This window comes from Oncorhynchus gorbuscha, linkage group LG26, assembly GCF_021184085.1.
Source record: "Oncorhynchus gorbuscha isolate QuinsamMale2020 ecotype Even-year linkage group LG26, OgorEven_v1.0, whole genome shotgun sequence".
Lineage (NCBI taxonomy): Eukaryota > Metazoa > Chordata > Actinopteri > Salmoniformes > Salmonidae > Oncorhynchus > Oncorhynchus gorbuscha.
Genome location: NC_060198.1, coordinates 9,514,928 through 9,527,794, shown reverse-complemented (window position 1 = coordinate 9,527,794; position 12,867 = coordinate 9,514,928). Strand labels below are relative to the sequence as shown.

The following is a 12,867-nucleotide window of genomic DNA, read 5'->3' as shown; positions in this document are numbered from 1 at the left end:
TCCGTCTAGCCCTCTCTCTTTCTCTGTTGGTCTAGCCCCCTCTCTTTCTCTGTTGGTCTAGCCCCCTCTCTTTCTCTGTCCGTCTAGCCCCCTCTCTTTCTCTGTTGGTCTAGCCCCTCTCTCTCTCTAGCCCCCTTTCTCTGTTGGTCTAGCCCCTCTCCCTTTCTCTGTCCGTCTAGCCCTCCTCTTTCTCTGTTGGTCTAGCCCCTCTCTTTCTCTGTTGGTCTAGCCCCTCTCCCTTTCTCTGTCCGTCTAGCCCCTCTCTCTTTCTCTGTTGGTCTAGCCCTCTCTCTTTCTCTGTTGGTCTAGCCCTCTCTTTCTCTGTCCGTCTAGCCCCTCTCCCTTTCTCTGTCCGTCTAGCCCCCTCTCTTTCTCTGTTGGTCTAGCCCCTCTCTTTCTCTGTTGGTCTAGCCCCTCTCTCTTTCTCTGTCCGTCTAGCCCTCTCTCTTTCTCTCTGGTCTAGCCCCTCTTTTCTCTGTTGGTCTAGCCCCTCTATCTTTCTCTGTTGGTCTAGCCCCCTCTCTTTCTCTGTTGGTCTAGCCCCTCTCCCTTTCTCTGTTGGTCCAGCCCCTCTCTTTCTCTGTTGGTCTAGCCCCTCTCTTTCTCTGTTGGTCTAGCCCCTCTCCTTTCTCTGTCCGTCCTCTCTTTCTCTGTTGGTCTAGCCCCCTCTCTTTCTCTGTTGGTCTAGCCCCTCTCCCTTTCTCTGTCCGTCTAGCCCTCTCTCTTTCTCTGTTGGTCTAGCCCCCTCTCTTTCTCTGTTGGTCTAGCCCCTCTCTTTCTCTGTTGGTCTAGCACCCTCTCTTTCTCTGTTGGTCTAGCACCCTCTCTTTCTCTGTTGGTCTAGCCCCCTCTCTTTCTCTGTTGGTCTAGCCCTCTCCCTTTCTCTGTTGGTCTAGCCCCTCTCTTTCTCTGTTGGTCTAGTCCCCTCCCTTTCTCTGTTGGTCTAGCCCCCTCTTTCTCTGTTGGTCTAGCCCCTCTCTTTCTCTGTTGGTCTTCTCTTTCTCTGTTGGTCTAGCACCCTCTCTTTCTCTGTTGGTCTAGCCCCTCTCTTTCTCTGTTGGTCTAGCCCCTCTCCCTTTCTCTGTTGGTCTAGCCCCCTCTCTTTCTCTGTTGGTCTAGCCCCTCTCTTTCTCTGTTGGTCTAGCCCCCCTCTCTTTCTCTGTTGGTCTAGCCCCCTCTCTTTTCTCTGCACCTCTCTTTCTCTGTTGGTCTAGCACCCTCTCTTTCTCTGTTGGTCTAGCCCCCTCTCTTTTCTGTTGGTCTAGCCCCTCCCTCTCCCTTTCTCTGTTGGTCTAGCCCCCTCTTTCTCTGTTGGTCTAGTCCCCTCCCTCTGTTGGTCTAGCCCCTCTCTTTCTCTGTTGGTCTAGCCCCTCTCCCTTTCTCTGTCCGTGTAGCCCCCTCTCTTTCTCTGTCCGTCTAGCCCCCCTCTCCCTTTCTCTGTTGGTCTAGCCCCCCTCTCTTTCTCTGTTGGTCTAGCCCCCTCTCTTTCTCTGTTGGTCTAGCCCCCTCTCTTTCTCTGTTGGTCTAGCCCTCTCCCTTTCTCTGTCCTAGCCCCCTCTCTTTCTCTGTCCGTCTAGCCCCTCTCTTTCTCTTTCTCTTCTCTGTTGGTCTAGCCCCTCTCTTTCTCTGTTGGTCTAGCCCCTCTCTTTCTCTGTTGGTCTAGCCCCTCTCCTTTCTCTGTTGGTCTAGCCCCTCTCTTTCTCTGTTGGTCTAGCCCCTCTTTCTCTGTTGGTCTCTCTCCCTTTCTCTGGTCTAGCCCTTTCTCTGTTTCTCTCTTTCTCTGTTGGTCTAGCCCCTCTCTTTCTCTGTTGGTCTAGCCCCTCTCTCTTTCTCTGTTGGTCTAGCCCTCTCTCTTTCTCTGTTGGTCTAGCCCCTCTGCCTTTCTCTGTTGGTCTAGCCCCTCCCTTTCTCTGTTTCTAGCCCCCTGTTTTCTCTGTTGGTCTAGCCCTCTCTTTCTCTGTTGGTCTAGCCCCCCTCTCTTTCTCTGTTGGTCTAGCCCCTCTCCCTTTCTCTGTCCGTCTAGCCCCCTCCTCTGTTGGTCCAGCCCCCTTCTTTCTCTGTTGGTCTAGCCCCCTCTCTTTCTCTGTTGGTCTAGCCCCTCTCCCTTTCTCTGTCCGTCTAGCCCTCTCTCTTTCTCTGTTGGTCTAGCCCCTCTCTTTCTCTGTTGGTCTAGCCCCTCTCCCTTTCTCTGTCCGTCTAGCCCCTCTCTTTCTCTGTTGGTCTAGCCCCCTCTCTTTCTCTGTTGGTCTAGCCCCTCTATCTTTCTCTGTTGGTCTAGCCCCTCTCTTTCTCTGTTGGTCTAGCCCCTCTCCCTTTCTCTGTCTGTCTAGCCCTCTCTCTTTCTCTGTTGGTCTAGCCCCTCTCTTTCTCTGTTGGTCTAGCCCCCTCTCTTTCTCTGTTTGTCTAGCCCCTCTCCCTTTCTCTGTCCGTCTAGCCCCCTCCCTTTCTCTGTTGGTCCAGCCCCTCTCTTTCTCTGTTGGTCTAGCCCCCTCTCTTTCTCTGTTGGTCTAGCCCCTCTCCCTTTCTCTGTCCGTCTAGCCCTCTCTCTTTCTCTGTTGGTCTAGCCCCCTCTCTTTCTCTGTTGGTCTAGCCCCTCTCCCTTTCTCTGTCCGTCTAGCCCTCTCTCTTTCTCTGTTGGTCTAGCCCCCTCTCTTTCTCTGTTGGTCTAGCCCCTCTCTCTTTCTCTGTTGGTCTAGCCCCCTCTCTTTCTCTGTTTGTCTAGCCCCTCTCCCTTTCTCTGTCCGTCTAGCCCCCTCCCTTTCTCTGTTGGTCCAGCCCCCTCTCTTTCTCTGTTGGTCTAGCCCCCTCTCTTTCTCTGTTGGTCTAGCCCCTCTCCCTTTCTCTGTCCGTCTAGCCCTCTCTCTTTCTCTGTTGGTCTAGCCCCCTCTCTTTCTCTGTTGGTCTAGCCCCTCTCCCTTTCTCTGTCCGTCTAGCCCTCTCTTTCTCTGTTGGTCTAGCCCCTCTCTTTCTCTGTTGGTCTAGCCCCTCTATCTTTCTCTGTTGGTCTAGCCCTCTCTTTCTCTGTTGGTCTAGCCCCTCTCCCTTTCTCTGTCTGTCTAGCCCTCTCTCTTTCTCTGTTGGTCTAGCCCCCTCTCTTTCTCTGTTGGTCTAGCCCCTCTCTCTTTCTCTGTTGGTCTAGCCCATCTGCCTTTCTCTGTCCGTCTAGCCCTCTCTCTTTCTCTGTTGGTCTAGCCCCTCTCCCTTTCTCTGTCCGTCTAGCCCCCTCCCTTTCTCTGTTGGTCCAGCCCCCTCTCTTTCTCTGTTGGTCTAGCCCCCTCTCTTTCTCTGTTGGTCTAGCCCCTCTCCCTTTCTCTGTCCGTCTAGCCCTCTCTCTTTCTCTGTTGGTCTAGCCCCCTCTCTTTCTCTGTTGGTCTAGCCCCTCTCCTTTCTCTGTCCGTCTAGCCCTCTCTTTCTCTGTTGGTCTAGCCCCTCTCTTTCTCTGTTGGTCTAGCCCCCTCTCTTTCTCTGTTGGTCTAGCCCCTCTCCCTTTCTCTGTCCGTCTAGCCCTCTCTCTTTCTCTGTTGGTCTAGCCCCCTCTCTTTCTCTGTTGGTCTAGCCCCTCTCCCTTTCTCTGTCCGTCTAGCCCTCTCTCTTTCTCTGTTGGTCTAGCCCCCTCTCTTTCTCTGTCGGTCTAGCCCCTCTCCCTTTCTCTGTCCGTCTAGCCCCTCTCCCTTTCTCTCTCTGTCTAGCCCCCTCTCTTTCCCTGTTGGTCTAGCCCCCTCTCTTTCTCTGTCCGTCTAGCCCCTCTCCCTTTCTCTGTCCGTCTAGCCCCTCTCCCTTTCTCTGTTGGTCCAGCCCCCTCTCTTTCTCTGTTGGTCTAGCCCCCTCTCTTTCTCTGTTGGTCTAGCCCCCTCTCTTTCTCTGTTGGTCTAGCCCCTCTCCCTTTCTCTGTCTGTCTAGCCCCTCTCTCTTTCTCTGTTGGTCTAGCCCCCTCTCTTTCTCTGTTGGTCTAGCCCTCTCTCTTTCTCTGTTGGTCTAGCCCATCTGCCTTTCTCTGTCCGTCTTTCTCTTTCTCTGTTGGTCTAGCCCCTCTCCCTTTCTCTGTCCGTCTAGCCCCCTCCTTTCTCTGTTGGTCAGCCCCCTCTCTTTCTCTGTTGGTCTAGCCCCTCTCTTTCTCTGTCTAGCCCCTCTCCCTTTCTAGTCCCCCTCTCTCTTTCTCTGTTGGTCTAGCCCCCTCTCTTTCTCTGTTGGTCTAGCCCCTCTCCCTTTCTCTGTCCGTCTAGCCCCTCTCTTTCTCTGTTGGTCTAGCCCCCTCTCTTTCTCTGTTGGTCTAGCCCCTCTCTCTTTCTCTGTTGGTCTAGCCCCTCTCCCTTTCTCTGTCCGTCTAGCCCCTCTCTTTCTCTGTTGGTCTAGCCCCCCTCTTTCTCTGTTGGTCTAGCCCCTCTCCCTTTCTCTGTCCGTCTAGCCCTCTCTCTTTCTCTGTTGGTCTAGCCCCCTCTCTTTCTCTGTTGGTCTAGCCCCCTCCTTTCTCTGTTGGTCTAGCCCCTCTCTCTTTCTCTGTTGGTCTAGCCCCCTCTCTTTCTCTGTTGGTCTAGCCCCTCTCTTTCTCTGTCCGTCTAGCCCCTCTCCCTTTCTCTCCGTCTAGCCCCCTCCCTTTCTCTGTTGGTCCAGCCCCCCCTCTCTTTCTCCCCTTTCTCTGTTGGTCTCTCTCTTTCTCTGTTGGTCTAGCCCCTCTCTTTCTCTGTTGGTCTAGCCCATCTGCCTTTCTCTGTCCGTCTAGCCCCCTCCCTTTCTCTGTTGGTCTAGCCCCTCTCTTTCTCTGTTGGTCTAGCCCCTCTCTCTTTCTCTGTTGGTCTAGCCCCTCTCTTTCTCTGTTTGTCTAGCCCCTCTCCCTTTCTCTGTCCGTCTAGCCCCTCCTTTCTCTGTTGGTCCAGCCCCCTCTCTTTCTCTGTTGGTCTAGCCCCTCTCTTTCTCTGTTGGTCTAGCCCCTCTCCCTTTCTCTGTCCGTCTAGCCCTCTCTCTTTCTCTGTTGGTCTAGCCCCTCTCTTTCTCTGTTGGTCTAGCCCCTCTCCCTTTCTCTGTCCGTCTAGCCCTCTCTCTTTCTCTGTTGGTCTAGCCCCTCTCTTTCTCTGTTGGTCTAGCCCCTCTATCTTTCTCTGTTGGTCTAGCCCCTCTCTTTCTCTGTTGGTCTAGCCCTCTCCCTTTCTCTGTCTGTCTAGCCCTCTCTCTTTCTCTGTTGGTCTAGCCCTCTCTCTTTCTCTGTTGGTCTAGCCCCCTCTCTTTCTCTGTTTGTCTAGCCCCTCTCTCCCTTTCTCTGTCCGTCTAGCCCCCTCCCTTTCTCTGTTGGTCCAGCCCCTCTCTTTCTCTGTTGGTCTAGCCCCCTCTCTTTCTCTGTTGGTCTAGCCCCTCTCCCTTTCTCTGTCCGTCTAGCCCTCTCTCTTTCTCTGTTGGTCTAGCCCCTCTCTTTCTCTGTTGGTCTAGCCCCTCTCCCTTTCTCTGTCCGTCTAGCCCTCTCTCTTTCTCTGTTGGTCTAGCCCCCTCTCTTTCTCTGTTGGTCTAGCCCCTCTCTCTTTCTCTGTTGGTCTAGCCCCTCTCTTTCTCTGTTTGTCTAGCCCCTCTCCCTTTCTCTGTCCGTCTAGCCCCCTCCCTTTCTCTGTTGGTCCAGCCCCTCTCTTTCTCTGTTGGTCTAGCCCCTCTCTTTCTCTGTTGGTCTAGCCCCTCTCCCTTTCTCTGTCCGTCTAGCCCTCTCTCTTTCTCTGTTGGTCTAGCCCCCTCTCTTTCTCTGTTGGTCTAGCCCCTCTCCCTTTCTCTGTCCGTCTAGCCCTCTCTCTTTCTCTGTTGGTCTAGCCCCCTCTCTTTCTCTGTTGGTCTAGCCCCTCTATCTTTCTCTGTTGGTCTAGCCCCTCTCTTTCTCTGTTGGTCTAGCCCCTCTCCCTTTCTCTGTCTGTCTAGCCCTCTCTCTTTCTCTGTTGGTCTAGCCCCCTCTCTTTCTCTGTTGGTCTAGCCCCTCTCTCTTTCTCTGTTGGTCTAGCCCATCTGCCTTTCTCTGTCCGTCTAGCCCTCTCTCTTTCTCTGTTGGTCTAGCCCCTCTCCCTTTCTCTGTCCGTCTAGCCCCCTCCCTTTCTCTGTTGGTCCAGCCCCTCTCTTTCTCTGTTGGTCTAGCCCCTCTCTTTCTCTGTTGGTCTAGCCCCTCTCCCTTTCTCTGTCCGTCTAGCCCTCTCTCTTTCTCTGTTGGTCTAGCCTCTCTTTCTCTGTTGGTCTAGCCCCTCTCCCTTTCTCTGTCCGTCTAGCCCTCTCTCTTTCTCTGTTGGTCTAGCCCCCTCTCTTTCTCTGTTGGTCTAGCCCCTCTCTCTTTCTCTGTTGGTCTAGCCCCTCTCCCTTTCTCTGTCCGTCTAGCCCTCTCTCTTTCTCTGTTGGTCTAGCCCCCTCTCTTTCTCTGTTGGTCTAGCCCCTCTCCCTTTCTCTGTCCGTCTAGCCCTCTCTCTTTCTCTGTTGGTCTAGCCCCTCTCTTTCTCTGTCGGTCTGCCCCTCTCCCTTTCTCTGTCCGTCTAGCCCCTCTCCCTTTCTCTCTCTGTCTAGCCCCTCTCTTTTCCCTGTTGGTCTAGCCCCCTCTCTTTCTCTGTCCGTCTAGCCCCTCTCCCTTTCTCTGTCCGTCTAGCCCCTCTCCCTTTCTCTGTCCGTCTAGCCCCTCTCCCTTTCTCTGTCCGTCTAGCCCCTCTCCCTTTCTCTCTCTGTCTAGCCCCTCTCCCTTTCTCTATCCGTCTAGCCCCCTCTCCCTTTCTCTGTCCGTCTAGCCCCTCTCCCCTTTCTCTGTCCTCTAGCCCCTCTCTTTCTCTGTCCTAGCCCCTCTCTCTTTCTCTGTCCGTCTAGCCCCCTCTCCCTTTCTCTGTTGGTCTAGCCCCTCCTTTCTCTGTTGGTCTCTCTCTCTGTTGGTCTAGCCCCCTCTCTTTCTCTGTTGGTCTAGCCCCTCTCCCTTTCTCTGTTGGTCTAGCCCCTCTTTCTCTGTTGGTCTTTCTTTCTCTGTGGTCTAGCCCCTCTCCCTTTCTCTGTCCGTCTAGCCCCCTCCCTTTCTCTGTTGGTCCAGCCCCTCTTTCTCTGTTGGTCTCTCTCTTTCTCTGTTGGTCTAGCCCCCTCTCTCTTTCTCTGTTGGTCTAGCCCCTCTCTTTCTCTGTTTCTCTGTCTGTCCGTCTAGCCCCTCTCCCTTTCTCTGTCTGTCTAGCCCCTCCCTTTCTCTGTTGGTCTAGCCCCCTCTCTTTCTCTGTTGGTCTAGCCCTCTCTCTTTCTCTGTTGGTCTAGCCCCCTCTCTTTCTCTGTTTGTCTAGCCCCTCTCCCTTTCTCTGTCCGTCTAGCCCCCTCCCTTTCTCTGTTGGTCCAGCCCCCTCTCTTTCTCCCTTTCTCTTTCTCTGTTGGTCTAGCCCCTCTCCCTTTCTCTGTTGGTCTAGCCCCTCTCTTTCTCTGTTGGTCTAGCCCCTCTCTCTCTTTCTCTGTTGGTCTAGCCCCTTTCTCCTCTTTCTCTGTTGGTCTAGCCCCTCTCTTTCTCTGTTGGTCTAGCCCCTCTCTTTCTCTGTTGGTCTAGCCCCCTCTCTTTCTCTGTTGGTCTAGCCCCTCTCCCCTCTGTCTCTAGCCCTCTCTCTTTCTCTGTTGGTCTCTCTCTTTCTCTGTTGGTCTAGCCCCCTCTCTTTCTCTGTTTGTCTAGCCCCTCTCCCTTTCTCTGTCCTGTCTAGCCCCTCCCTTTCTCTGTTGGTCTAGCCCCCTCTCTTTCTCTGTTGGTCTAGCCCCTCTCTTTCTCTGTTGGTCTAGCCCCTCTCCCTTTCTCTGTCCCTCTCTCTTTCTCTGTTGGTCTAGCCCCTCTCTTTCTCTGTTGGTCTAGCCCCTCTCCCTTTCTCTGTCTAGGTCTAGCCCCTCTCTTTCTCTGTTGGTCTAGCCCCCCTCTCTTTCTCTGTTGGTCTAGCCCCCTCTCTTCTCTGTTTGTCTAGCCCTCTCCCTTTCTCTGTCCGTCTAGCCCCCTCCCCTCTCCAGCCTCTCTTTCTCTGTTGGTCTAGCCCCTCTCTTTCTCTGTTGGTCTAGCCCCTCTCCCTTTCTCTGTCCGTCTAGCCCTCTCTCTTTCTCTGTTGGTCTAGCCCCTCTCCTTTCTCTGTTGGTCTAGCCCCTCTCCCTTTCTCTGTCCGTCTAGCCCTCTCTCTTTCTCTGTTGGTCTAGCCCCTCTCTTTCTCTGTTGGTCTAGCCCCTCTATCTTTCTCTGTTGGTCTAGCCCCTCTCTCTTTCTCTGTTGGTCTAGCCCCTCTCCCTTTCTCTGTCTGTCTAGCCCCTCTCTTTCTCTGTTGGTCTTCTCTTTCTCTGTTGGTCTAGCCCCTCTCTCTTTCTCTGTTGGTCTAGCCCATCTGCCTTTTCTGTCCGTCTTTCTCTTTCTCTGTTGGTCTAGCCCCTCTCCCTTTCTCTGTCCGTCTAGCCCCCCCTCCCTCCAGCCCCTTTCTCTGTTGGTCTAGCCCCTCTCTCTTTCTCTGTTGGTCTAGCCCCTCTCCCTTTCTCTGTCCGTCTAGCCCCTCTCTTTCTCTGTTGGTCTAGCCCCTCTCCCTTTCTCTGTCCGTCTAGCCCCTCTCTCTTTCTCTCTGTCTAGCCCCTCTCTTTCTCTGTTGGTCTAGCCCCTCTCTCTTTCTCTGTTGGTCTAGCCCCTCTCCCTTTCTCTCTCCGTCTAGCCCCTCTCTCTTTCTCTGTTGGTCTAGCCCCCTCTCTTTCTCTGTTGGTCTAGCCCCTCTCCCTTTCTCTGTCCGTCTAGCCCCTCTCTCTTTCTCTGTCTGGTCTAGCCCCCTCTCTCTTCTCTCTCCCTTTCTCTGTCTAGCCCCTCTCCCTTTCTCTCTCTGTCTAGCCCCTCTCTTTCTTTCTCTCTCTGTCCGTCTAGCCCCTCTCCCTTTCTCTGTCCGTCTAGCCCCTCTCCCTTTCTCTGTCCGTCTAGCCCCTCTCCCTTTCTCTGTCCGGTCTAGCCCCTCTCCCTTTCTCTGTCTCTAGCCCCTCTCCCTTTCTCTATCCGTCTAGCCCCTCTCCCTTTCTCTGTTGGTCTAGCCCCTCTCCCTTTCTCTGTTGGTCTAGCCCCTCTCTTTCCTTTCTCTCTCTGTTGGTCTAGCCCCTCCCTTTCTCTGTTGGTCTAGCCCTCTCTGTTGGTCCCTCTCCTTTCTCTGTTGGTCTAGCCCCTCTCCCTTTCTCTGTTGGTCTAGCCCTCTCCCTTTCTCTGTTGGTCTAGCCCCTCTCCCTTTCTCTGTCTGGTCTAGCCCCTCTCCCTTTCTCTGTTGGTCTAGCCCCTCTCCCTTTCTCTGTTGGTCTAGCCCCCTCTCTTTTCTCTGTTGGTCTAGCCCCTCTCCTTTTCTCTGTCCTGTTGGTCTAGCCCTCTCTCTTTCTCTGTTGGTCTAGCCCCTCTCTTTCTCTGTTGGTCTAGCCCCTCTCTCTCTTTCTCTGTTGGTCTAGCCCCTCTCCCTTTCTCTGTTGGTCTAGCCCTCTCTCCTCTAGCACCCTCTTTCTCTGTTGGTCTAGCCCCTCTCCCTTTCTCTGTTGGTCTAGCCCCTCTCCCTTTTCTCTCTGTCTAGGTCTCTGGTCTAGCCCCTCTCCCTTTTCTCTGTCTGGTCTAGCCCCTCTCCCTTTCTCTGTCCGTCTAGCCCCTCCCTTTCTCTGTCTTTCTTTCTCTGTTGTCTAGTCTAGCCCCCTCTCCTTTCTCTGTTGGTCTAGCCCCTCTCCTTTCTCTGTCCGTCTAGCCCCTCTCCCTTTCTCTGTCTGTCTAGCCCCTCTCCCTTTCTCTGTTGGTCTAGCCCTCTCCCTTTCTCTGTTGTCTAGCCCTCTCTCTTTCTCTCTGTTGGTCTAGCCCCCTCCCTTTCTCTGTCTGTCTAGCCCTCTCCTTTCTCTGTCTGGTCTAGCCCCTCTCTCTTTCTCTGTCCGTCTAGTCTGGCCCCTCTCTCTTTCTCTGTTGGTCTAGCCCCTCTCCCTTTCTCTCTAGCCCCTCTCCTTTCTCTGTTGGTCTAGCCCCTCTCTTTCTTTCTCTCCCATCTCCCTTTCTCTGTCTAGCCCTCTCCCTTTCTCTCTCTAGCCCCTCTCCTTTTCTCTCTGTCTAGCCCCTCTCCTTTCTCTGTCTATCTAGCCCCTCTCTCTTTCTCTGTTGGTCTAGCCCCTCCCTTTCTCTCTGGTCTAGCCCCTCTCCTTTCTCTGTCGGTCTAGCCCTCTCTCTTTCTCTGTTGGTCTAGCCCCTCTCTCTTTCTCTGTTGGTCTAGTCTAGCCCCTCTCCCTTTCTCTGTTGGTCTAGCCCCTCTCTCTTTCTCTGTTGGTCTAGCCCCCTCTTTCTCTCTTGGTCTCCTTTCTCTCCGTCTAGCCCCTCTCCCTTTCTCTGTTGGTCTAGCCCCTCTCCCTTTCTCTGTTGGTCTAGCCCCTCTCCTTTCTCTGTCCGTCTAGCCCCTCTTTCTCTGTTGGTCTTCTCTCTTTCTCTGTTGGTCTAGCCCCTCTCCTTTCTCTGTTGGTCTAGCCCATCTGCCTTTCTCTGTCCGTCTAGCCCCTCTCCCTTTCTCTGTTGGTCTAGCCCCTCTCCCTTTCTCTGTCCGTCTAGCCCCTCTCCCTTTCTCTGTTGGTCTAGCCCCTCTCCCTTTCTCTCTTCTCTGTTGGTCTAGCCCTCTCCCTTTCTCTGTCCGTCTAGCCCCTCTCTCTTTCTCTGTCTAGGCCCCTCTCCCTTTTCTCTGTCCGTCCCCTCTCCCTTTCTCTGTTGGTCTAGCCCTCTCCCTTTCTCTCTCTGTCTAGCCCCCTCTCTTTCTCTGTTGGTCTAGCCCCTCTCCTTTCTCTCTGTCTAGCCCCTTTCTTTCTCTGTTGGTCTAGCCCCTCTCCCTTTCTCTGTTGGTCTAGCCCCCTCCTTTCTCTGTCCGTCTAGCCCTCTCTCTTTCTCTGTTGTCTAGCCCCCTCTCTTTCTCTGTTGGTCTAGCCCCTCTCCCTTTCTCTGTCCGTCTAGCCCCCTCTCTTTCTCTGTTGGTCTAGCCCCTCTCTTTCTCTGTTGGTCTAGCCCCTCTCTCTTTCTCTGTGGTCTAGCCCCTCTCTTTCTCTGTTGGTCTAGCCCCCTCTCTTTCTCTGTTGGTCTAGCCCCTCTCTTTCTCTGTTGGTCTAGCCCCCTCTCTCTTTCTCTGTGGTCTAGCCCCTCTCTTTCTCTGTTGGTCTAGCCCCTCTCTTTCTCTGTGGTCTAGCCCTCTCTCTTTCTCTGTTGGTCTAGCCCTCTCTCTTTCTCTGTTGGTCTAGCCCTCTCTCTTTCTCTGTTGGTCTAGCCCCTCTCTTTCTCTGTTGGTCTAGCCCCCTCTCTTTCTCTGTTGGTCTAGCCCCTCTCTCTTTCTCTGTTGGTCTAGCCCATCTGCCTTTCTCTGTCCATCTAGCCCCTCTCCCTTTGTCTGTCCGTCTAGCCCCCTCCCTTTCTCTGTTGGTCTAGCCCCCTCTCTTTCTCTGTTGGTCTAGCCCCTCTCTCTTTCTCTGTTGGTCTAGCCCCCTCTCTTTCTCTGTTGGTCTAGCCCCTCTCCCTTTCTCTGTCCGTCTAGCCCCTCCCTTTCTCTGTTGGTCCAGCCCCTCTCTTTCTCTGTTGGTCTAGCCCCCTCTCTTTCTGTTGGTCTAGCCCCCCCTCTCTTTCTCTGTTGGTCTAGCCCCTCTCCCTTTCTCTGTCCGTCTAGCCCTCCTCTCTTTCTCTGTTGGTCTAGCCCCCCTCTCTTTCTCTGTTGGTCTAGCCCTCTCTCTTTCTCTGTTGGTCTAGCCCATCTGCCTTTCTCTGTCCGTCTAGCCCCTCTCCCTTTCTCTGTTGGTCTAGCCCTCTCTAGCCCCTCTCTCTTTCTCTGTTGGTCTAGCCCCCTCTCTTTCTCTGTTGGTCTAGCCCCTCTCTCTTTCTCTGTTGGTCTAGCCCTCTCTCTTTCTCTGTTGGTCTAGCCCCTCTCTTTCTCCCTTTCTCTGTCCGTCTAGCCCTCTCCCTTTCTCTGTTGGTCCAGCCCCCTCTCTTTCTCTGTTGGTCTAGCCCCCTCTCTTTCTCTGTTGGTCTAGCCCCTCTCCCTTTCTCTGTCCGTCTAGCCCTCTCTCTTTCTCTGTTGGTCTAGCCCCCTCTCTTTCTCTGTCCGTCTAGCCCTCTCTCTTTCTCTGTTGGTCTAGCCCCCTCTCTTTCTCTGCCTCATTTTCCTTTTTCTGTCGGTCAGAGCAGCAGGGCTTTCCATGATGATCCTGTTACAACGGGTAAAAAGCCTCTGTCTGGGAGGTATGGTAATTAACGGACAGAGATACTCACCACGAGAATGTTACAGTGAATGAGTGGAATAATGAATGTACACCCCATAGACATAGGATAGAGCAGGATAGGGCCTGTAAGATTTAGTAGGCTAACAAGTCTGGCCCACTGACCATATGTGTGTGCCACCCTTACCTGGTCTGGCGTGGTCTTGCCCTCCTCAGCAACCATGGCACGCAGGCAGGAGATGGAGCCGATGAGAGGCACAGCCAGACCGACACGTAGATACCTCTGACCCTTAGTACCGAACACCAGGGTCACACGCATACACCTGGAGAGGGAGAAAGAGAATCTTGTTCCAGACAGTTCTTCACAAGCACACACACAAAGATAGACATTACACTTGCTGTGCTGGTCTCTTATCCCTCCACAGTGTCTGTCTGGGCAAGCCTGACTGCAAGGCGATGATAACGTGTTAGCATTAACACCACAGGGAGCCTGTCTGTGTCTGCTGAGGCATGCCTATCTACAATCAACAGGAGCTAGCTAGTGCAGAAGATGTGGGCATGACAGGTGGAGCAATGGAAGGATGGAGGGATGAGCACTCAACGCTATTTGAGGCCACGGGTTTGAGGTACGACTCAGTTTTTTATTTTTTTATTTGACCTTTATTGAACCAGGCAAGTCAGTTAAGAACAAATTCTTATTTTCAA

At 53.8% G+C, this 12,867-nt stretch overlaps 1 protein-coding gene across 1 annotated transcript in view; it reads right to left on the bottom strand.

Annotated features, from left to right (window-relative positions):
- Nucleotides 1–12,867, bottom strand: part of LOC124015152 (ubiquitin carboxyl-terminal hydrolase 43-like) — a 194,514-nt gene that overhangs the window by 106,590 nt on the left and 75,057 nt on the right. The window contains exon 5 of the mRNA XM_046330141.1: nt 12,350–12,485. Within this exon, the coding sequence (XP_046186097.1) occupies nt 12,350–12,485 (136 nt within the window). The remainder of the gene's footprint in view (nt 1–12,349; nt 12,486–12,867) is intronic.